The sequence below is a fragment of the Protobothrops mucrosquamatus genome, unplaced genomic scaffold (assembly GCF_001527695.2).
Source record: "Protobothrops mucrosquamatus isolate PMUCROS unplaced genomic scaffold, P.Mucros_1.0 scaffold154, whole genome shotgun sequence".
NCBI classification, from domain to species: domain Eukaryota; kingdom Metazoa; phylum Chordata; class Lepidosauria; order Squamata; family Viperidae; genus Protobothrops; species Protobothrops mucrosquamatus.
Genome location: NW_015386518.1, coordinates 255,025 through 276,128, shown reverse-complemented (window position 1 = coordinate 276,128; position 21,104 = coordinate 255,025). Strand labels below are relative to the sequence as shown.

At 52.7% G+C, this 21,104-nt stretch overlaps 2 protein-coding genes across 2 annotated transcripts; one reads left to right on the top strand and one right to left on the bottom strand.

Moving 5' to 3' along the window:
- The first annotated feature begins 652 nt into the window (after positions 1 to 652).
- On the top strand, positions 653 to 3,959 carry LOC107285216 (protein S100-A6). The gene is made up of 3 exons (XM_015813387.1): positions 653 to 724; positions 3,423 to 3,581; positions 3,731 to 3,959. Exons 2-3 carry the CDS (start codon positions 3,444 to 3,446, stop codon positions 3,863 to 3,865), a joined length of 273 nt encoding a protein of 90 aa, XP_015668873.1. The 5' UTR covers positions 653 to 724; positions 3,423 to 3,443; the 3' UTR covers positions 3,866 to 3,959.
- Positions 3,960 to 6,261: 2,302 nt separating this feature from the next.
- Positions 6,262 to 19,925, bottom strand: CRTC2 (CREB regulated transcription coactivator 2). Its single transcript, XM_029283618.1, has 15 exons — positions 19,921 to 19,925; positions 18,019 to 18,541; positions 14,782 to 14,883; positions 14,093 to 14,199; positions 13,792 to 13,863; positions 12,973 to 13,041; positions 11,593 to 11,696; positions 10,874 to 10,903; positions 10,506 to 10,573; positions 10,342 to 10,391; positions 9,718 to 9,966; positions 8,741 to 9,128; positions 7,442 to 7,684; positions 7,053 to 7,296; positions 6,262 to 6,470 (listed from the first exon to the last, which is right to left on the bottom strand). The coding sequence occupies exons 1-15, from the start codon at positions 19,923 to 19,925 to the stop codon at positions 6,262 to 6,264; spliced, it is 2,463 nt and encodes an 820-aa protein (XP_029139451.1).
- Positions 19,926 to 21,104: the final 1,179 nt, after the last annotated feature.

Genomic DNA, 21,104 nt, shown 5'->3' with positions numbered 1-21,104 from the left:
TATGAACATGGATTTATTCAGTGTCTATTTTTTTCCATTAAAAAAAAAACTGCTTAAAATCTAATTTTCTTAGAGACAGTAGTCATCGGGAGAGGAATTACGATTCAGAAAGAGAGAAAAAGAACGGAGAAAGAAAGAGAGAGAGGGAGGGAGGGAGGGAGAGAAGGAAGGAGGGAGGGAGGGAGGGAGAGAAAAAGAAAGGGAAAGAAAGAGAAAGAAAGAAAAAGAAAGAGGGAGGGAGGGAAGGAAGGAAGGAAGGAAGGAAGGAAGGAAGGAAGGAAGGAAGGAAAGAAAGGGGAAAGAAAGAAAAAGAAAGGGAGGGAAGGAGGGAAAGAAAGAAAGAAAGAAAGAAAGAAAGAAAGAAAGAAAGAAAGAAAGAAAGAAAGAAAGGGGGAAAATGGAAGCAAAGGAACAGATCAAGTTTCTAGCCCTCGGGATAAAACCAAAACTTTTTTTTTCCCTACCCACCTGCTTAAAAAAAAAAAAACCACCACCAGGGAGGTGTTTCAACTTGCATCGGGATTTAATAGCCGCAAATTAAGGTGGGCTGTCAGATGTGAAAAGGAAGGGGAGGGGCTTCTTCTCTTCCACCCAATCAGATGTCTCTTGGGGGCCAGGTTTAGCCAGGCTGAGCCCCGCCCCTCCTGATAAATCTGGGCTCCCCCCTGGGTGGGTCCACCACTTTCCCTTCTCCAGCCATCTTGCACGACACATCCATTTTGGGGTAAGTACTCCTCCCTTCTTCCCACTTTCTCCTTCAGTCTTTCCTCCCTTTCCTCCTTCCGAAGAATTGGGGGAACGTTGGAGAAAAGGGGGGGCTGATCTTCCTCTCCACCCCCCAAATACCCCAAAGGAAAAGTTTCTTTGGAAAAGTCAGGAATTTGCTCTGGGAAGGGAGGGGGATTTGGGGTTTTGGACTGGGGGGGGGGACAAGCCCTTTGAAGATGTTGCCCTCCCGATGGAGCTGCTGCCTCCTTGTGCCTGGAGCATGTGCAGAGTGCCACACCACCACCCCAGTGGCAGACCCCTTGGCAATGGGGCAGCCGATGAACTTTAATTAGTAACAATAATCAAGTAGAGGGGTTGGACTAGACGACCTCCAAGCTCCCTTCCAACTCTGTTCTCGGACAGAAAACCAAGCAAAATATCTCCTTTGGCTGCAGATAGGCCGCCAGCCCCCTCCGGCCTGGGGTTTTTCCCATCCTGGGTGGGTCACTGGGGGGCAAGGGGGCCACCCCACTGAACCCACGTCCTTAGTGGGTCCCCCCGAAAACCCCCTCCCTGCCATCTTGCCAGGGTGTGACCACCTTTCCCGGGGGCGGCGGGAATAAAAGATACGCAACGGGTGGGGTAGTTGCCACCCTTACACACACACTACACACACACTACACCCACCCACACACAGCTGACAGCTGAAGTGAACTTTCCAAAGATTTTTTTTTCTTTTCCCCAATTTTTTGATGCCCCCTGGTGGGAAAAGCCGGGACCGTCCGAAGGCCGGGAAATTGGGGAGAAGGAAAGGGGGTGCAGCTTTTCTTTTGGGGTTTAAAAAAGAAATAGGTACCTTGGAAACTTTCACACACACGCACACTCCAGCCCTTCTCACCGGCCCCGATGGGGAAAATTGGGGGGTTAAATTCAAACGCAGCTCTTCCAGCTTCGGAGGGGAGACGCCCTGCTCCGTCTTTTCCCTTTGCTCCAGGTTTTAATTTCTTTCAGCCTCTTTGCCCCAAGTGGAAACGGCCTAAGAAACTCTCTGGGATGGGGGTCCTTTTCAAAGTATTTCCTTTGCAAAAGGCCCTTTTGTCTCCCCCCCCCAAAAATAAAAATATTTGGAAATTCTATCCTTTACGGCTGGCAAGCTGTCCCAGGAAGAAGGGGACTTTTGCACCCATTGGCAGGAAAAGCACCAAATTTGGAAAAACAGCAGGATGTTGCCGTCATTTGGGCAGATGAAAAAAAAGACGAGGAGTTAGCTCAAATGGGAAAAAAAGCGAAAAATAAGAATTTTTGCAGCTGAAAACGACCCCTTTGGTGGCTTCTGATCGGGCGAAGGCCCAGGGGGGGATGCGACGGCCGGGAGAGGAAGAAGTTTTGATGTTTCTATTCCTTTTTCTGGCGCTCCTGGGAGATGAGAAGCTCTGGCGTTCTCCTGGGCACTTGTGTAGTGAGGACGTGCTGGGAACTCGCAACGTCACAGCTGGCAAGGAAGCCTGGAAGCCACGCAGGGCCTTGCCAGGAAATCTCACTGCTTAAATTAAGACAAAGGTGAAATAGGGAGAAGGGAAGGGAAAGGGGAGAGAGGAGAAAAGAGAAAAAAAGAGGGAGAGAAAAGAGAAAGGAGGGGAAACTAGAGGGGAGGTGGAGGGAGGGGAGGAGAGGAGAGGGGAGAGGAAGAGGAGAAAAAAGGACTTGGAGAGAAGGAGGGGAGGAAGAAAGGAAAGGAGACAGGAAGGGAGGAGAGGAGAGCAAGAGGAGAAAAAAAAGGATGGAGCAGAAGGGAGAAGAGGAAGAAAGGAAAGGAGACAGGAGAGGGAGGGAAGGGGAGGAGAAAAAGGAAGGATGGAGAAAAGGAGGAGAGGGGAGGAAGGAAGGAAGGGAAAGGAGAGAGAAGGCAGGAAAAAGGAAAGCCCCATCGCTCTCCCCCCCCCCATCAAAAAGAAATCAGTGCCGCCGATAGTGGATCAGGCAGGCCCAGAGAAGCAGGAATTCTCTGGCTAGGTCTTACAAGGAAGCCGGGGTCAGGCTAAATGACCTTTGGGTGTGAACGTTCCGGGAAGGAGGAATGCCCGGGGAGGAGCAGAGGGGAGGGGAGCAGAGCAAGGATTCAACAGTGGTTGGGAAAAGTGAATTGTCAGGGACGAGAAAAGGATGGGTGGGGGGGGGGAGATTTTTAAGATAGACGATTCCTAGCCAAAGAGGCTCCACCAGGGGAAATGAGAGAGATCCCAGACAAGGAGAGCCTTTTTGGGGGTGGGGAATTGGAGCCCAGCCCAGCCTGAAGGAGTCAGTCCCCTTTGCTCTGCTAAATCTTTGAATGGCTAATTAAGATGAAATCACCGCCTAAATGAAAGCTGCTTGGGAAGCCGGGAAGAAATTCAGGATGATCAACTGACTGAGTTATTCAGATTCCGACGTCTGGGATGAAAAATCCCCAAGTGAATGAAGAAGCTGCTTTGGGAACGAGTCAAGTCAGCCCCGTCTTTCATTTTTACTGGAGAAAAAATTAAGTTCCAAACTTTTTAAAGGATTTTTTTTCCTCCCCCCCCCCCCCCCAAGGTTTCTGGCCACATTCTCCCGATTGGGTAACGCGTGCGAAGCGAGGCCAGCTTTGAAAAATAAAAATAATAAAAATACAAATAAAAACCTGGCTGGTGAAGAGATGAACCTATTTGATTTTCTTCTTTCTCCCTCCCCACTAGATCCACTTCCGAGTTCGAATCATGGCCGCCCCACTGGATCAAGCCATCTGTATGTTGGTGGCCGTCTTCCACAAATATTCGGGCAAGGACGGAGACAAGAGCAGCCTCAGCAAGAAAGAATTGAAGGAACTGATCCAGAAGGAGCTCACCATCGGTTCGGTAAGTGCACACAGGGGACCCCCCCCCCAAAAGTGATTTTTATAACCATGAGGACTAGCCTCTAGATTCGGCCAACACCGACTCTTCCCAACCCCTCCCAGCAGACAAGCCTTGCCATTTATTTATTTTTCTTTCCCTTTTCATTCCAGAAATTGCAGGACAAAGAGATCCAGGGACTGATGGAGGATTTGGATCGGAACAAGGATGAGGTGGTCAATTTCCAGGAATACGTTGCGTTCCTCGGCGCTTTGGCCATGATTTACAACGAGGCTTTGACCTGCTAGGATGGACTGACGGGGAAACGTGGGGAGGGGGGCTGAAGTGAAACCAGCCCCTCGGGGAGAAAGGGTTGGTTACCCAATTTAAGAAGGAAAAAAATAATAATTTTTTTTTCTCCCAAACGTTGTCTGGTCTTTTGTCTTTGCTCATCCCGTTTGGAAGAGGACCAAAACGATCAAACCCCCCCCCCACACCAATCCCTAATTCTAATCCCCTGGGTGTGACGTCGAGAAAGAACGGGATAAACAGGGGTTAAAAGAAAAAAAATCTGTATAAATTGTGGAAGGTGCTGGTAGTCCTCAAGTTACGGCCATTTCTGTTGTTTAATTTTTAGGGCCTGTTTTTTTCTTTTAAACTCAAAGCCCCTCCTGCTGAAATCCTCCGTTTGTGTATAGAATAGAGCTGGAAGGGACCTTGGAGGTCTTCCAGTCCACCCCCCACTCAAGCAGGAGAACCTATCCCATCTCAGATGAGTGTCTGTCCAGTCTCTTCTTAAAAACCTCCAGTGATGGAACACCCACAATTTCTGGTGGCAAGGCGTTCCACTGGCTAATTGTCCTCCCTGTCAGGAAATTTCTCCTCAATTCCAGGTTGCTTCTCTCTTTGGTCAGTTTGCAACCATGGTTTCTTGTCCTGCCCTCCTCTGGTGCTTTGTTTGTTCAATTTTATCCTGCCCTCGGAAACCCACCTCTTCCCAAGACCCCCGGCAAGTCCCATCGGGGCTAAAATGGGTCAGAGTTTGGTGGGGGGGGGATGTTAACAGGCCAGGGTGGGTGGGTGGTTCAGTTCCTCCATGGTGCGAGTCCAGTGGGACCTGACTCAATCAATCGCTCTGTCCTGCCCTCCGACTGAGCTCTCTGCATGCGCTCAGGAATATTCTCGCATCGTCACGCTCTTTGATGGAGCCCAATCCGGCTTCTCCGGGGACCCTCACCACCTGTGGGGGCGTTTTGGGGAGTGGGGAACCCCGCCACCGCACCTCAAAAGTGAGCACTGACCTGCCTCAAAGCCGGCCGAAAGCCAGCGGGCTGGGAAGACGAGATGGACGGAAGGGAGTCGCCCTCAAAGAGGGCTGAGATGGACTGGCTGGCACAAACACGCCACACACTCGCTCTCCATTGTAGCCTGGCTCGGTTATGCATACCGCTGCAAATCGGAAGATAGGTGTGGCAACCTGTAACAACTGCCACAGTCAATATATTTGATTCGATCAGATGCTGTGGATAAAACAAGATTGGGGGCAGCGGGTGCGAGGCAGAATCACTCTCATCCTTGGGAGTTTTTCACCAAAATAATCAGGTGGAGAAACCCACCCACCGAACTCTGTGCCTTTGAACCTGGCCTATAAGGGGGGGGGAACATTTCAGAAGCCCCCCACCCCCCAAACTGAAACAAAACATCCCTCCCCCAATCCTGTCCAAACCACACACAACATCATGATAATTCACATGTATTTAAAAAATAATAATAAAATCATTCTGGTTCGTCTCCTCCTCGGGGGCGGGGAAGGGGTAGGGGGAGATGGAAAGAGGCAGCAAGCCAGGTCTGTGGCCAACCCAGCCTGGGGGGGGTCTTCCCACCAGCCCCCCTCCCCTCGCTCCCCGGCACTCGGTCTTCCACGCCCGACAGATAAGAATGCAAAGTTAGAAGTGCCTTAACTAGCAACTATGCTCCTTCATCTCCCCAGGGGTGAAAAACATGGCAGTTTGAGACAGAGAGAGAAGGAGATAGAAAGAGAGAGAGAGAGAGAGAGAGGAGAAAAAGGAGGAGGGTTATGTACAGAATTCTCTAAAAATAAAATTAAAAAAAAAACCAGCAAGAAATTGATTAGGCGAGAAAAATTAAGGGGGAAATAAAAACAATAACAAAAAGATGGGACATTCTCTCTATTCTCCTCCCTTTGGGAGACATCTTACAGGGGGGGGGGGTGAAAAACGGCTGAGATGCTTTTACGCCGCCCCGTTTCTTGATTTGAGGGGTTCAGAAGGTGACCCCCACGATCTCACCCAACCCAGATACATCTGGGAAGGCATTCCCCTCCCTCGCTGCTTCTGCTCATCCGTTCCACCCAACGCTCAGGATCGGATGGATTCGAAAGGACGCCTCGTCGCCCTTCCTCAACGTCCCTTGAACCCGGGGCCGGCCCTGCCTCTGGGCCAAGCATGGGAGAGCATCCAAGCTGCTGAAGCTACCAGGGTCTCTCCCCAGGTGGCGGGGGGGGGGAGAGAACGCGGCATTTGGGGAGGAAGCGAAGCACGAATCGTCCGCTCTCTCTCGATCGGTCCCCCCCCCGAGGACTGGCAGCGTGGCCCGGCCCGGCCCGTTTGATTCTCCGCGGCTCGCGAGGGTCCCGCTGTCCCTGCCGGGGTGGATGGGGGGGGTCGCTCGGCACCCCTTGGGTTCACTGGAGCCGGTCGGTGCGGAAGGAGTCTTCGACGGAGGGATCGGTCAGCAGGACGTATGGGTCGCTCAGCATATTGAGTCCGTCCAAGCTCAGCGGCTCGATCTTCAGATCCTCATCCAGACCCAGGGAAGCCGCGTCCATTTCGAAGCCCGGCATGCCTGCCAGGACGCTGGCGATTTCTTTGGAGATGCCAGGCGGGGAATCCCCTAGGAAGGAAGAGCGGACATCCACAGCTACACAACGGGGCATGGGAACCAAAGGTCAGTCGGAGGGACCCCATCTGCAGGCAGAGGTCGGGATCCAGCCCACCCCAAAGGGAAGGATGCAGAACTCAAATCCACCCTACTACATCAATATTCTTGTTGGGAGCACTGAGGCACTTCCGGGTCCAAAGGATTGAACGGTGACATCACCGTTGCCTGTGGGGACGTGGAGTTGGGGGGCTCCTTTTGTGTCCCCGTTAAGTGGTACCCATCAGTCAAACTCCTGGCTACACACTTTCAAACTGCTGGGTCAGAAGGAGCTGCAGCCAGTGACGGGAGCTCATCCCATCTGGCGACAGCACCTGGGTCTCAAACACCGGCCTGCCCAGGGTCCTAACCAGGTGGGCTGCTGCGCTCCCCGATCCACCCGATCTCGTTTGGTGAGATCGGGGGGTATCCTGAGAGAGATCTCGTCCGCTCGAATGGGGAGCCGCCCGTTCTAAAGCTGAAGGCGGCCGCCACTTCCCCGCCCGATCAGCGGGTGCCCCATTTCCAACCCGCCGCAAAATGGAACGCGCCAATTACCCGTGAGAATGATGTTCGGGATGGGGCCATGACGACTGCAATTGCTCAGGTTCTGCCGACCGAGCAAGTGGGGGTCGTTCATGGCGCTGCTGTTGCTGTTGCTACTGTGGCCGCCCCCACCGCCCATTGGCGGTCCCATGTGGTCGCTCGGCGAGTAATTTAAGGCACCCATGTCCTCCGCGAAGGCGTTGCTGTTGAAGGCAAAACCTCCCGTCATGTTGTCGACAAAGCCGTACTGGTCGAACTGCGGAGGGGAAGAAAAGGCACGGGTCCCGTCACAAGGAGCCCAACCAGCAGGAGGGTGGGACTAGATGACCTCCCGAGGACCCCGCTGGCCGCTACGAGCCTGGCAAATCAGCAAAGGGCGGGGTGGGGTGGGGTAAACTCACGTTGCCAAAGCCGAAGTCCCCCAACGGCTGGTTGAGCTGGTGCTGGAGCATGGAATTAGGCTGGTAATGCGCCGGGTAAGGGCAGGGCGTCTGGGAGGGCTGGCATGTTTGAGAGGTAGGGACTCCTCCGGGCACCTGGTGCTGGGACTTCTGGCTGTGCTGAAGCAGCACACCTGGCTGGCTGTAGGGGTAGGGCGGAAGCCGCTGGTCTGCGGGGAGCTTGCTGGTGTCCAACGGTACCCCCTGGAGATGGGAGGGAAGCCTCAGAAAGGGGAACTGCCCCACAAGTGGGGGTGACGTGTCCCTTTGTGGAGGGAGGGAGGAGCTCTTGGTATCGGCCATGCCCACCTGCTCTATTAGGGGTAGGAAATCATAGCTCTTAGATGGATGCGGCTGGACCACCCCTCAGCCCTTGCCCCAATCTCCAGCCTCCGTGGGATTATAGGTAATCCTCGGCTTAACGACCACAACTGGATCAGAATAGAGCTGGAAGGGACCTTGGAGGTCTTCCAGTCCAGCCCCTTGCTCAAGCAGGAGACCTTAGACCACTTCAGACAAGGGGCTGTCCAGTCTCTTCTTAAAAGCCTCCAGCGATGGGAGCACCCCACAACTTCTGCAGGCAAGTAGTTCCACTGGTCAATTGTTCTGTCAGGAAATGCCTTCTTAGTTCCAGGTTGCTCCTCTCCTGGATTAGTTTCCATCTGTTGCTTCTTGTCCTGCCTTCTGGTGCTTTGGAAGATAAACTGACCCCCTCTTCTTTGGGGCAGCCCCTCAAATACTGCAATGCTGCTATCGTGTCACCCCTAGTGCTTCTCTTCTCTAGACTAGCTACACCCAAATCCTGCAGCCGTTCTTCCTGTGTTTCAGTCTCCGGGCCTTTAAGCATCTTAGTTGCTCTTCTCTGCACTTTCCCCAAAGCCTCAACATCTTTTTTTCCGTCACGTGGGGACCAAAACTGGATGCAGGATCCCCAGGGTGTGGCTTAACCACCGTCTCGCTTAGCGACAGAAAGGTTTGGGCTCCAGATAGCGGTCGTTAAGCCGAGGACTACCTGCACGCCGCTTGAGGGTTGCAAGGGGGAAGAAGAGAAGTGGTGGGAAACGATCCTTAGCGGGGAAGGAAAGGGGCACTTCCGGTTGAAATGAGATGGGAAAAGAAAAGTGAAGAACACAGAAGGGAGGAAGGGAAGGAAGGAAAGGAAGGGAAAAAAAAAAAAGAGGGGCCAGGAGGGAACACAAAGGGGGGGCGGACACAAAACATTCCCGTCACAAGCCTCTCCCCCCCCTCCCGGGTGCGTACCTGGGTGATGGAAGACAATGTGGGTGACATAGTTGGCGAAAACTGTTTGGGGTGCTGTCGTCTCGTATCTCCAGCCATGGGGAGAGTCAGGGGGCTGAGGGGGACCCTGCGGCGGGGGGAAGCGTTCAGAGGGGCGTAGGAGGCGGCCGGGGACGAGGCGGTGGAGGAGGAAGAGGAGGAGGAGGAGGAGGCCGGGCCCCCAAAGCCCTGGGGCGGATGGTGGTGGGGATGGGGCGGTGGGGGCAGCCGGGAATTGGCCGGGACCGAGGGCATCGAGTGGGCGCTGAGCGAGGTGGGGAGGGAAGGGTTGCTGAGCGAGGTGGACAGCGAGGGGGTGCTGAGGGAGGAAGGCAAGGACTGGCCGCTGAGCGGGGAGCCGATGGAGGAGCTGCTGGGCGAAGGGCGCAGGGCGGGGGCGTTAAGCGAGGACTGGAGGCAGGGGTTACTGAGAGAGCTCTGCATAGATGAACACAGCCCTGCGGGGACAAAAAAATAAAAAATGAGAACAAAAAGAACCATAAATCCATGAGACAAGCAAAACCCACACCCACACGCACACATACACACATGGAAGAGGGCTGACTGTGGCACATCGCAGCCTCCGGGGACTTCCGGAGGAGAAAGAACGGCGAGCTTTTCTTTTCACGAGCCGGCAAACTTTTGCTACCTCCAGAGCTGGAGAAATGATTCGATTCGACACAAACACACACATACACACACAACACACACACAAACAATGGAATAAAATGCCAAACGTCTGCAAGGACACATGAGAAGATGGATGGGGCACCTGCCCGGGTGCAACGGGGCTACCGCTCGCAACCGACTCGACCGCTCGTGAGAAACGAGGCGAGCCGGGACGAGAATCCGTCCTGTTTTGATAAATCGCTTGCATTTTTTGGGGGGGGGGGGACTGGAAAAGCTACCCGATCAAACTCTGGTTGATACCGACATGAGGGTAAGAAGCCTCCCGGCGCGTACCTGGGGGGTCGTAGCCGTGGCCCAGGCCCATCCCACCGCTGATCCCCAGGTGCGTCATGGTGCTGGCCAGGTTGCTGGTGCTGCTTCCGCCGCTCAGGCTGGGGTAGGCCGACTCCTCCGGGTCCAGGGGCGTAGGCAACGGGGAAGGGAAGTGCAGATTGGTCAGATCCGGCAGGGACCCCCCCGTGTTGAGGGTGGACGGCATCAGAGGCAAGTTGGCAGGCTGGTCTGGGGACGGGAAGATGCTGCAGGAAGGAGAGACGGAAAAAAGGGGGGGAAAAGAAGAGAAAAAGTGTCACCTGTGTGGGCCTTACCAACGATGTGTGTGAATTTGGGGACCTCTAAAACTATTCTCGACTCCCCGCAGGTAGAGATCTCGCCCACCTTGGCCTGAGCAGCTACCTTTCTACCAGCGGTGAGACTTTTCTTTCACCACGCTGGAAGGTGGGAATACTATTTCCAAGAGGGGCCCAGTTTCATAGCATCAGCTGTGCCCTTGGCAGCCTACAAGTCCTTCCCCTCGTTTGATCAACAGGAGAAAGATCTTTGATGGATCTGATGTTTAACACCCGCGGAGAAAACAACGTGGCGACGGGAAAGAGAATCCCACTGCTACTCACTGGATTCCAGGCACCTCGCAAGATCGGGGACGGGCGGAAGACGAGGAGAGCTGAGGAAGAGAAATATCCCGTTGTTGGATGTGGGGAAGGGGGGGGAGCAACGGAGGAGGGGGTGATGGGGAGAAGCCACGAGGCCTCGCTTCTGAAACCGGTGAGGCACCCACCTTCTTGGTGTCCCAAGGTTTCAGCGACTGCTTCCCGTCGTCTAAGAGGTTCTCTTCGATGGAAGGCACTTGGAAAAGAAACACTGGGAGGAGGAAGAGGCAGAAGAGTTAGGAGGAGAGGAGAAGAGAAGAGAAGAGAAGAGAAGAGAAGAGAAGAGAGAAAGGAGAGATCAGAAGGGAGGAAAGAAGCAGAGAGAAGAGACCAGAACAGAAAAGAGAAAAGAGAAAAGATTACAGCCTCTTCTCGCTCGTAAAACTAAGAAAAAAATTCAACTTTTAGAAGCAGATGATCATCTCCCTAAATTGATTATGCGAACAAGTGAGGCCGAGGCTTTGAGGGAGGGGGTGTATCAAAGAAAGGGTCTTACCTTTGCTATCCGTATCAGTATCTAGGTAACCTTAAAAAAAAGGGGAGAAAAAAAGAAGAAAATGTAGAAGATAGCATGAAAGATTGCTGGGATTATTATCTTCCAGGCACTCCCCATCTCCTCCTCCTCCTCCTCCTCCTCCTCCTCCTCTGCCTTGCTCAGCTTGCGACCCCCTTGCTAGGGGTCCGTTGGAAGCTCCCGTTGGTTTTGCCCTCTGAAATCTCTGCTTCTCAAAGCTGGCCACTTTAAGAGGGGTGGGACTTCAACTCCCAGAATTCCCCAGCCAGCACAGCGGCTGCTTTCAATGGCCTCTAGACTAGAGGAAGAACAATTTTTTGAGGATAGAAACTCAGGCTTGAAGCATTTACGCCGGGTTTCAAGCCTGAGTTTCTATCCTCAAAAAATTGTTCTTCCTCTAGTCTAGAGGACATTGAAAGCAGCCGCTGTGCTGGCTGGGGAATTCTGGGAGTTGAAGTCCCACCCCTCTTAAAGTGGCCAACTTTGAGAAACGCGGCCAAATGCTTCAAGTCTGAGTTTCCGTCCTCAAAAACGGTTCTCCCTCTAGGACATTGAAAGCTGCCGCTTCTCCTTAGACGGGACAATTAAACCTCCATCAAATGCTCATCTCCAAGAAGCATCCTGCAAAGAAACCCCGAATCCTAGCCAGAGCGTGGCCACCGCCTCTCTCGCGAGACCCACGCCCCCCATCAGGCACTCACCGGTCTTCCGACTGGGAGGGGGGGCCGCCTGAGAGGGTCCCAGGTACATGTTCTGTGGGTTGGGGTTCATCACGCTGGTGTGGAGGGCAGAGTCCGAGTTCGTTCTGCTTAACGAAAGAGAAGAGGGCGGAACGAAAAGGGTTTTAAGGTTCAGATTTTTTTCCAAAAATGATCCATGCTCCGTCTTAACGGAGAGGAAGAATCCTGAAAATGTGCAGACGATACGCATTACAGCTAGTCCTCAGCTTTACAACGGTTCGTTTGGCGACTGTTCAAAGTTTACAGTGGCACGGGGGAAAAAGAGACTTAGGACTGTTGTTTCACACTTACGACCATTGTCCCCAGGGTCACGTGGTCAAAATTCAGACGCCTGCCAACTGACTCGTATTTACGACAGTTGAAGTGTCCCGGGGGGGGTTCACGCGATCCCCTTCCTGCAACCTTCTGACGAGCAAAGTCCACAGAGAAGCCACATTAACAACTATGTGACTAGCTTAACAACCACAGCGATTCGTTTAACAACCATGGCAAGCCAGGTCATAAAACGGGTCAATGCTAATCTAACAAAGACCTCGCTTTGCGATGGAAAATTTGGGCTCGCCGGTCGAATCTGTATATATGCACGGCACGTCCATCCTTCTTCCGCCTCGCCAGCTGGCACCGAGTGCGAAACGCAGCAGCCGATGTAATCCAGTGGGAGGACAAGAGGTTGGGACGTTAACGAAGCCGCTAGAGAGGGAGGGTTTGTGTGTGTGTGTGTGTGTGTGTGTTTTTAAACGCTCCCTTTCCGCCCTAATCTTTTTAACAATGTCTCCGGGGACAAAACGGAGGGGAAGGGGGGGCAGCAGGGAGAGGGCTAGGCTGCTGTAGCTCTTCCAAAGGAACATAATGGGGTTTATTGTTGAGTTGTGAGCAGATCAGGCTCCTCCCTCCTCTGTGGCCTTGAGGGAGGGGGGGAATGAGTGGGTGTGTGAGGGGGGGAGGCCCACAAGAGAGAAGGCAAGCTAGATGAAAGGAGAAACAGCCTGGTGCATTCCCTCCCCCCCCCCAATTTCTAGAATTGCAGAAGGGCCATCGAATCTGATTGTCACTGTGTGCATTCACAAATACGCAGGGCGCTTTGAGGCTCTGCAAACTGCAGCCAACTTTACACAGCCCCGTGGGAGGGGTCCCCTCACCCCCATCAAGCCTACACAGCTCCCTTTTAAGTGGGGGGTGCTGGTAGCCCCCCAGTCCTGTAGGAGATGGTGTAGGAAAGAGCCACAGGGTTGGAGGATCCTCAAAAGGAGATCTGAAGCCGCCAGGATGTCTAAAAGCTTAAGAGAGAGTCTGCGGGAAGGAAGCATCGCGTTAAAGAGGGAGAAATACAAAATGGCTCACCTGTTGAGTGAGGCAGGCAGTCTAAACAAGCGTTCTTTCTCCAGAGGAAAATTGCCCCAAGGCATTGTCCTTTGCAATGGGGAAAAAAAACAACAACACCAGTCACTCCAAGGTTGTGGGGGAAAAACTGCTTCCCAACATTAGCTAGAATTTGCAGATCTGGGCTGCAGATCCACAGGCTGCCATTAGTGGGCAGCGACAGACCAGGAGGTTCCCGAATGCCTTTCTCGCCCTCTAGTGGCCGTCTCCATTTCTGCAAGCAAAATAGGGTCCCGAGAGTTGAGAAATTGGCCAAAGGTGGGAAAGCAAAGATCGCCGTCGGAGAAAATGGCGAGGTCGTAAAATGGGGTCCGCTCCTGCGCGTAACGTGCTTTGTAACCGTCATGGTTTACGACCGTAACTGCAGGGCTTGATTATGGTCATAACTCAAGGATGACCTGTAAGTGACCGATGGGAAGGAGGAGACTAGGATGAAAGCAGTGGGGAGGAAAAGTTAGGGGCAAAGGATGGTAGCTGTGGGGTCCTTGGTGTTCTGCGAGCTTGACTGTTTTCTTGCAGACATTTCATGACCCAACTAGGTAACATCATCAGAGCTAGGAGGAAGAGGGAGAGGTTGTGAAGTGGAGGAGGAGAAAGAGAGGAGGAGGAGGAGGAGGAGGAGGACTGAAGGGTCCTTGGTGCTCTCTAAACTTAGTTGAATTCTTACAGACGTTTCATTACCAAACTAGGTAATAGCATCAGTGCCAGTATGGAACGAGGTGTGCTCTCATTTTATATACCAGCGGCTTGCTCTGTAGGTAAAGTGTGGTAAAGACTCACCTTCTCCAGCTCGGTTCAGCAGGAGGGGACAGGTACGCCGGACTATAAGGAGAACTGTCGATGTGATGGGGGAGTTAAGGAGGACACAATGTCATGGGCCTTCAGCAAGTCCCCGCTGTAGGTCGAACCCCCAAAGGGGAATTGCTTTTGCTCGTCGGTCCCTGCAGAACCACCAGCCCAAGGTCGGTGTGTGTTTATGTATTAAATTTATAGGCTTCCCCATCTCACCAAAGGTGACTCCCGGCGGCTGGAGTTGCGTTGCGTAGCAAGCAAAGAGAAAGAAAAGGATATCTGTCGTACGTAGCGGCGGAGCGGCGAGATCATCCGGCGGGGATCCCGCTGTACCCGTTCCACCAAGCCGTGGTGCCGCGTGCCCCGGGCTGAGTCCAGCGGAGAATGGAGGGGACCCTGCGGGGGGTGGGGTGGGGGCACAGAGAGAGGCAGTGTGGTTGGGACAAGAGGGGTCTGTGAAAGTGTGAAGATCTGAGGCGGGGGTCTGCAAAATTGGGGAACAGGAACTTCCTGTGTGTCAATTTTGATAATTTGTGTATCATTTTCAATGTGTGTCAATTTCAATAATTCATGCGTCAATTTCAATAATTTTTGTGTTGATTTAAATATCAGTATCAATTGTATGTCAATTTCAATATCAACTGTGTCAATTTTGATAAATTGCGTGTCAATTCCAATACATGGTGTCAATTTCAATGTAGGTGTCAATTTCAATAACATGTGTCAATTTCAATAACTTGTGCATCAATTTCAATACAGTCAATTTTAACACACTGTGCTGTCAATTTCAATAATTATGTGTCAATTTCAACAAGCTGAGTGCCAATAAAAAGTTGCATCTGGGTTCAGTTGCAGCTTGGGCTAAACCCCTCCTGCCAATCAGGGCGGGGACCCCCCCCCCAAGCAGAAAAGCAAAACCATCATGGAAGAAATGTCAAGGAAGATCCCCAGATTGTGGCTTGCTTCAATGACGGTTACCTGAAACTCTGCCGCACCACTTCCAATCTGGTTGACGTTGGGCAGCGATCCGCCGTAATAAGGTCCTCGGCTGTGCGCCAGTCGCAACTTCTGAGCCTGCAACTGAAGGTGGAAAGAGGTCAGTGGTCAATTCACAGTGGGTCCGCACGGATTCTTCACTGCCCTGGGGAGACAGGTCTCTTGCTTGAGCAGGGGGTTGGACTAGACGGCCTCTAAGGTGCGTACCAACTCTGTGATTCGGTTACGGAGACCACAATCCTATGTAACCCATCAGGAATCTCCACTTTTTAAGAACCTGGATGTTTACCACATTAAAAAAGCTCGGCACGTGGGCCATAAACGCAACGCTCCCTCCCATCCTGAGGGGATCCTAAAAAGAGGGGAAATCTGTGTTCAGCTTTGGATGCGAGACGGCTCGTTTGGGGGCTAAACTGTCCCACTGCCCCCCCCCAACCCGGTGTGAAAGAATGAGGATTTACAAAGACACCATTTAGTGGAAGTTTCTATAACCCCACCGGAAAAAGTTGACCTGTGACCGTTTCCACACTTAACGACTGTCGCGGCCTCCCGATGGTCACGGGGTCAAAATTCAGACGCTTGACAACTGACTCACATTTATGACGGTCGCAGTGTCCCGGGGTTCCCCTTTTGCAGCCTTCTGGCAAGCCAAGTCAAGGAGGGAAAGTCAGGTTCACTTAACAGCCTTGCTGTGGCCAGGAAAGTCATATAACGGGGCAAATCTCACCGAACTGTCTCGCTGAGCAATGGAAATTTTCGGCTCAACTGTGGTCGTAAGTCAAGGACTATCTAGAGATACTCCTGGAAAAACCCCCCGGGGACTGGTATTTCTTCTGCTTGTTTGTCTATCCGGAAGGACTGGTTGGGGAAATATTTGGGACCGTCTCCTCCGGCTACGGAACCTGCTGGCCGTTCCAATGAAAATTAACCGGCTGTTGGCCGTACAACGGAGAGCATTTTATGCAAAGGGCTGGAATAAGACACCACAATATCCCCCCACCCCCCACCCCCAAGCCAGCAGAAGCAAAATGAGATTTTTTTCCCCCTTTTCCGTGGGACTCAAACCAGACCCACAAGAACTGAAACCTCACACACACCAAATATCTGAAAAGGAGCGTCACGTGCCCCACAGGATGATGGATTAGAATCTGCCTGTTTCAGGGGCCACTTAATGTCAAGATGATAAATATTTCAGATTATTCGCCATTTCCTTCCTTCCTTCCTCGACCATCATTGCAAAATAAAAAAATTAAAGGACATCAAACCAAGTTTGCAAAAAAAAAAAAAAATTCTTGCGCTTGGACCCTGTGGTGGAAGACTGTTTGTACCATCCCTGGGAAATCCAGGTTTTCGTCAAGTCAAAACAATTTTTTTTCTTCTTCCATAAAGGGGGAAAAAAAGTTTTCTCATAAAGGAGACTTTTTCACTGTCTATTGTAGGAGATCCACAGATTAATTAGTTCCACAGATTAATTAATTCCAAAGAGGGAGGGAGGAGGGAGGGAGGGGAGGAAGGAAGGGAAGAAGGAAGGAAGAGAGAAGGGAAGGAATAGGAAAGGAAGGAAAAAGGGAAGGAAAGGAGAAGGAAAGGAAGGAAGGAAGGAAGGATAGGACGGATGGGAGAAGGAAAGGAAGGACGGAAGGATGGAAGAAAGGAAGGAGGATTGGATGGATGGATGGAAGGAAGGGAGAAGGAAAGGAAGGAAGGAAGGAAGGAAGGAAGGAAGGAAGGAAGGAAGGAAGGAAGGAAGGAAGGAAGGAAGGAAGGAAGGAAGGAAGGAAAAAATAAACAATCAATCTCCAGAGACAATATTAACACTATTAGATGTCTAACCAGGTTAGTTCAGAGTCTTCAGATCGAGGGAACCGGGGTCAAAACCTGGGAATTCCCTCAAATCCACCCAGGCTGGACCAGGACGTGTCAGTCCATAGAAGACTGACCAGACCATCTCGTCTTTGGCATCGGCCACAACCCCACATCGGGCAACACACAACCCAGGACATCATGGCCTTTTGCGGCTACAGCTTGTGAGATGACGCCAACACAACGCCCCAAGATGGTGGCGTCTCTCCGATCCCATCAGAATGTTTTTCTCATCCTCTGTCCCAGCTAATTTTAAACCCTCTCCGGGGAACCAGCTTTCCCCGGCTTTCCCAGGAGAGGCCCGCGCGAGGAGGGCCGGATCTGCCGGACGGAGGCAACGGCCCAGTCGCAGCTACTTCAGACACACGTCGATCTTGGCTTAAAGCAGGTTTCTGAGTCGGTCCCGTTTCTAGAAATCTGCTAGGAGCTCCGAATGGCTGATCTTCCAGCTGTAGAAATTGTGGTGTTTTTGGGGTGCCGGTAAGGCCAAGTAGAAAGGGGTGCAACGAGAGAGGTGGGAAAGACTCCCCCTCCCCACTTACAAAGATGGCCCCCTCCAAAATTTACAGTCCTCGACTTACGACCACAATGGAGCTCAGAATTTCCACCGCTAAGTGAGTTTTGCCCCCATTTTACCAGCTTTCTCGCCACGATTGTTAAGTGAATCGCGGGGGTTGTTAAGTTAGTGACACGGTTGTTAAGTGAATCCGGCTTCCCCATGGACTTTGCTAGTCAGCCGGTCGTAAAAGGGGATCACGTCACCCCGGGACATTGTGACCATCGTAGTCAGTTGCCGAGCATCCGAATGTTGATCATGTGACCCTGGGGAGGTTGTGACGGTCGCAAGTGCGGAAAGCGGTCACATAAGTCACTTTTTTAGTGCTGTTGTAAGTTTAAAGGTCACTAAATGAGGACTAGGTGTTCCTCCTACATGCAAAGTCCACCCCCTACTATGACCCCAATGGGCAGGATGGGCATTAGAGCCCCAGATGCCCCCCATGGGGAGGGATGAGGAGCCAAAGCATGGGAACTGTAGTCCTTTGGTGGGGAGGAAGGCGAGGAGGATGGGAGTGGGACCCATCTCCTCTAGAGGGCTGTGAGCCATGGGGAGGTGGGAGGCAGAGGATGATGGGTGAGGTAATCCAGCCCTCTCGAGAGAGCTCAACTCAGGCTAGGCAGAGGACGATGGGTGGGGTAGTCCAACCCCCTCCAGAGGCCTGAGTTATGGGCTAGGACGAGGAGCGCAGGAGGATGGGTCCCCGGGTGCCAAACTCCGCCCGGGCATCCCCTTCCCCGACCGGAAGTGGCGCCCCCGGGCAGCGGAAGCGCCCCCTCCCCGCGCGGGGCCCCGCTCACCCGGGTGGTGCCCAGTTCCATCATGACCTCCTCGAAGGCCGCCGTCTCCTCGGCCTGCCGCTGCTTCTGCAGCGCGATCTTCTCGCTGAACTTGCGCGGGTTGGACGCCGCCGCCGCAGCGGACGAGGCAGCGGCCGCCGGGGAAGACGAGGCCGAGGAGGAGGNCCGCCGCCGCCGCCGCCTCAGCGCCGCGGCCTCCTCCGCCGCCGCCTCCGCACGCCCCGCCTCGCGCAGCCCGCGCGGGGCACGCCGGGAAACCGAGTGCACCGCCCGCTCAGCCCGACGGGCGGAAGCCGCCGCCGGACTCCCGCTCCCGGCCTGCTTCGCGCGCCGCCGCCCAGGCGGAGGCCCCTCGCGCGCGGAGCACGACGGGAGATGGAGTCCACTCGCGACGCAGACGGCCCTGCCCGAGAGCTCGGGGGACTCCCGTTCCCGGCGGGCACCGCGCGCGGCCTCGGGGGAATTTCCCCGCGGGGAGGGGCGGGGGAGGAGGCGGTCCCTTTGCAAGGCTTTCGCGGGGCTCCTAGTTGGAGGGGGGCGGGGGAGAGAGAGAGAGAGAAAACTCTGTACATGCCCAGAGGGAGAGGCAGCAATGTCAATTCTCTGGTAAATGAAGAGAGAGAGACAGGGATTCACAGAGGCAGCCAAATTGGGAAGATGGAAGGTGGGGCAGAGAGAGGGAGAGAGAGAGAGAGAGAGAATCAAAAATAATTTTACGAAAAGTGCAAACATAATTTCATTGGAAGTTTATTTTGGTAATACAGGACATTTCTGAATACACCAAAACCCCAAATCCTTACAAAAGATGATCCCTGGTGACTTCAACAGATCCACGCTCCTCACTGCAGGATCACAAATATAGTTGAAAGTAGTTTCAAATACTTTATTGTTTAACACAAACATCACATCTTCCAAGCATATGCAACAGTTTGTACAATTCAAAACATTATACAGTCCTGAAGATAAAATACATAAAAATATCATCCAATAGTTAAGGATAAAAAGTCACATTTTTATTATTGTAAAAATCACAAAAGCAATGATAAAATACCATGATGGGTTAAATAGTTCACTAATTTAAAATGACATTTTTGATAAAAAAAAAAAAAGTGAGGTGTAAAAGAAACAACAGTTGTCATCAAAAGATTTCTCTCAGAAAGAAAATGAAACTTCAGGGTTCAAATACATGAATATCGCAACAGGTGTATCTCTTGGTGAAGAGAGGGTGATAAGAACAGATACATAAAGGATACATAAAAACAGGCAAAAGATTAAATATTTTGTTTATCATAAGCATCACAACTACTTAACAACAGTAAATCAGGAGTAAAACTCAGTTTTACTACAAAAAATACACATCAAACAGAATGTTACCAAGTCAGAATCACATTTACAGATATTTCAGAAACAAAAAGATAAACGTATGTGACAGAAGAAATCAAAATTATAGAAGTGACAGCCACATACTGTGTGTCGTGATTATTTACCAGTCAAAACATAACTTACACATTTTAAACAGCAGCCAAGGATAAAATTATTCCCAGGTGGAAAAATAGAAATCTTTTATCAATCACTGGCCACACACTGGTCATTTAAAAGGCCATTGAGGGATTTCCTTTCTGGTTCTAAGACCCGTCGCCAGGGCTAAATTTACGCCAGGCAGAAAACTATACAATCTATTATCAGTCACCGGCTCACCCAGCCTTAAAAAGGGCCTTTGAGATGTTTTCTGGTTCTAAGAACCAACATCCTGCCTAAATTAAGCCAGGCAAGAGATCTGCTCAGGGTTTCAATGGCCACATCTAGAATTAAAAAAGGCCAACAGATTTATTTTCCAGTTCGAGGACCCAACGTCTCACCCTAGCAAAGAATCTAGTTATTAATTTATTGAGATGGCAATACCTCATAACCAAGTTCGACGCCAGATTTACTTTTGATTCTAAGAGATCTGGCTGCAACTGACATTATTTCTAAGGGTATGAAGGTGGGAGGGAAGCGATCCAAAAGGATTCCTTTCCAGTTTGAGACTCAGCTGGGGATCCTCAGGCACTGGAGGAAGCCTGTAGCTGAGCGCTGTTGACTCCTCCCGTGTGATTCGCCCTCGCTGCTCACTCAGCGACCGAGAGGGTCTCCCTTCCAGGGTGAGTCTCACACAGCGTCTGCTCAGGGACGGAACGAGGCTGGGAGCCGACGGCCCACCTTCTCATTCAGGGTGAGGGTCACAGAGTGGTAACTGAGGGGCCGGAAGACCCCCGTCAGGAGCAGAATGGGGTGTTGAGGCAAGGACGCTTGGCCACGCCTCCTTCGCCCCCTGCCACTCACCTCAGCCCATTGACAGGCAGCTTCCCTCCTCCCCTGCCCTCCCCCCCCAGTCACCACCCCCCCAATGGGCCCTGGGCCCTCTGCCCTCCGGCCCGGCCAGTTCACCCGGCACTCTTTGTCCCGGGCCTCTGGCTGCACCGGATGAGGAGCCCCCAGCCAACCGGGTGGCAGGCAGGAGCCCCAGTGCTGTGGGGGCAACGGGCGATGGGGGCGCGCAGGGCCTGAGGGCTGTGGCTGCTCCACAACTTTTGGGCCCTTGCAGCCCTATTGCCAGGACTGGAGGGAGGGGGAGGGGGGGCAGGAGTCACAACCGCTGAGGCCACTGGGGGGGCAGTCAGGCGAGAGGGGGAGACCAGGGAAGGAGGGGACGGCGCCTCCAGGGGGCTTCACAAAGACAGCTGGGCTCCCAACTCAAAGGAAAGAGGGGAGGAGGAGCAAGGCCGGTGGGGGGGGAGTCGGGGGGGCCCACAGGTGAACAGAAAAGCCAGTGTGTCTTTTGCCCTCCCTGCCCTCCCAAGGCACAAGCAGTCCCATCATCCCCTGCCAGTTGCCCTCCCTTCCCTCCCAAGGCGCAAGCAGTCCCATCAGCCCCAGCCCTTGCCAGTTGCCCTCCCTTCCCTCCCAAGGCGCAAGCAGTCCCATCAGCCCCAGCCCTTGCCAGTGGCAGGGGGCGAAGGAGGCGTGGCCAAGGATCCGTGCCTCAACATGGGGAATGCATCTCTTTTGTCTCTCTGGTTTCCCAGACTGCCCTGAGAATGATCCTC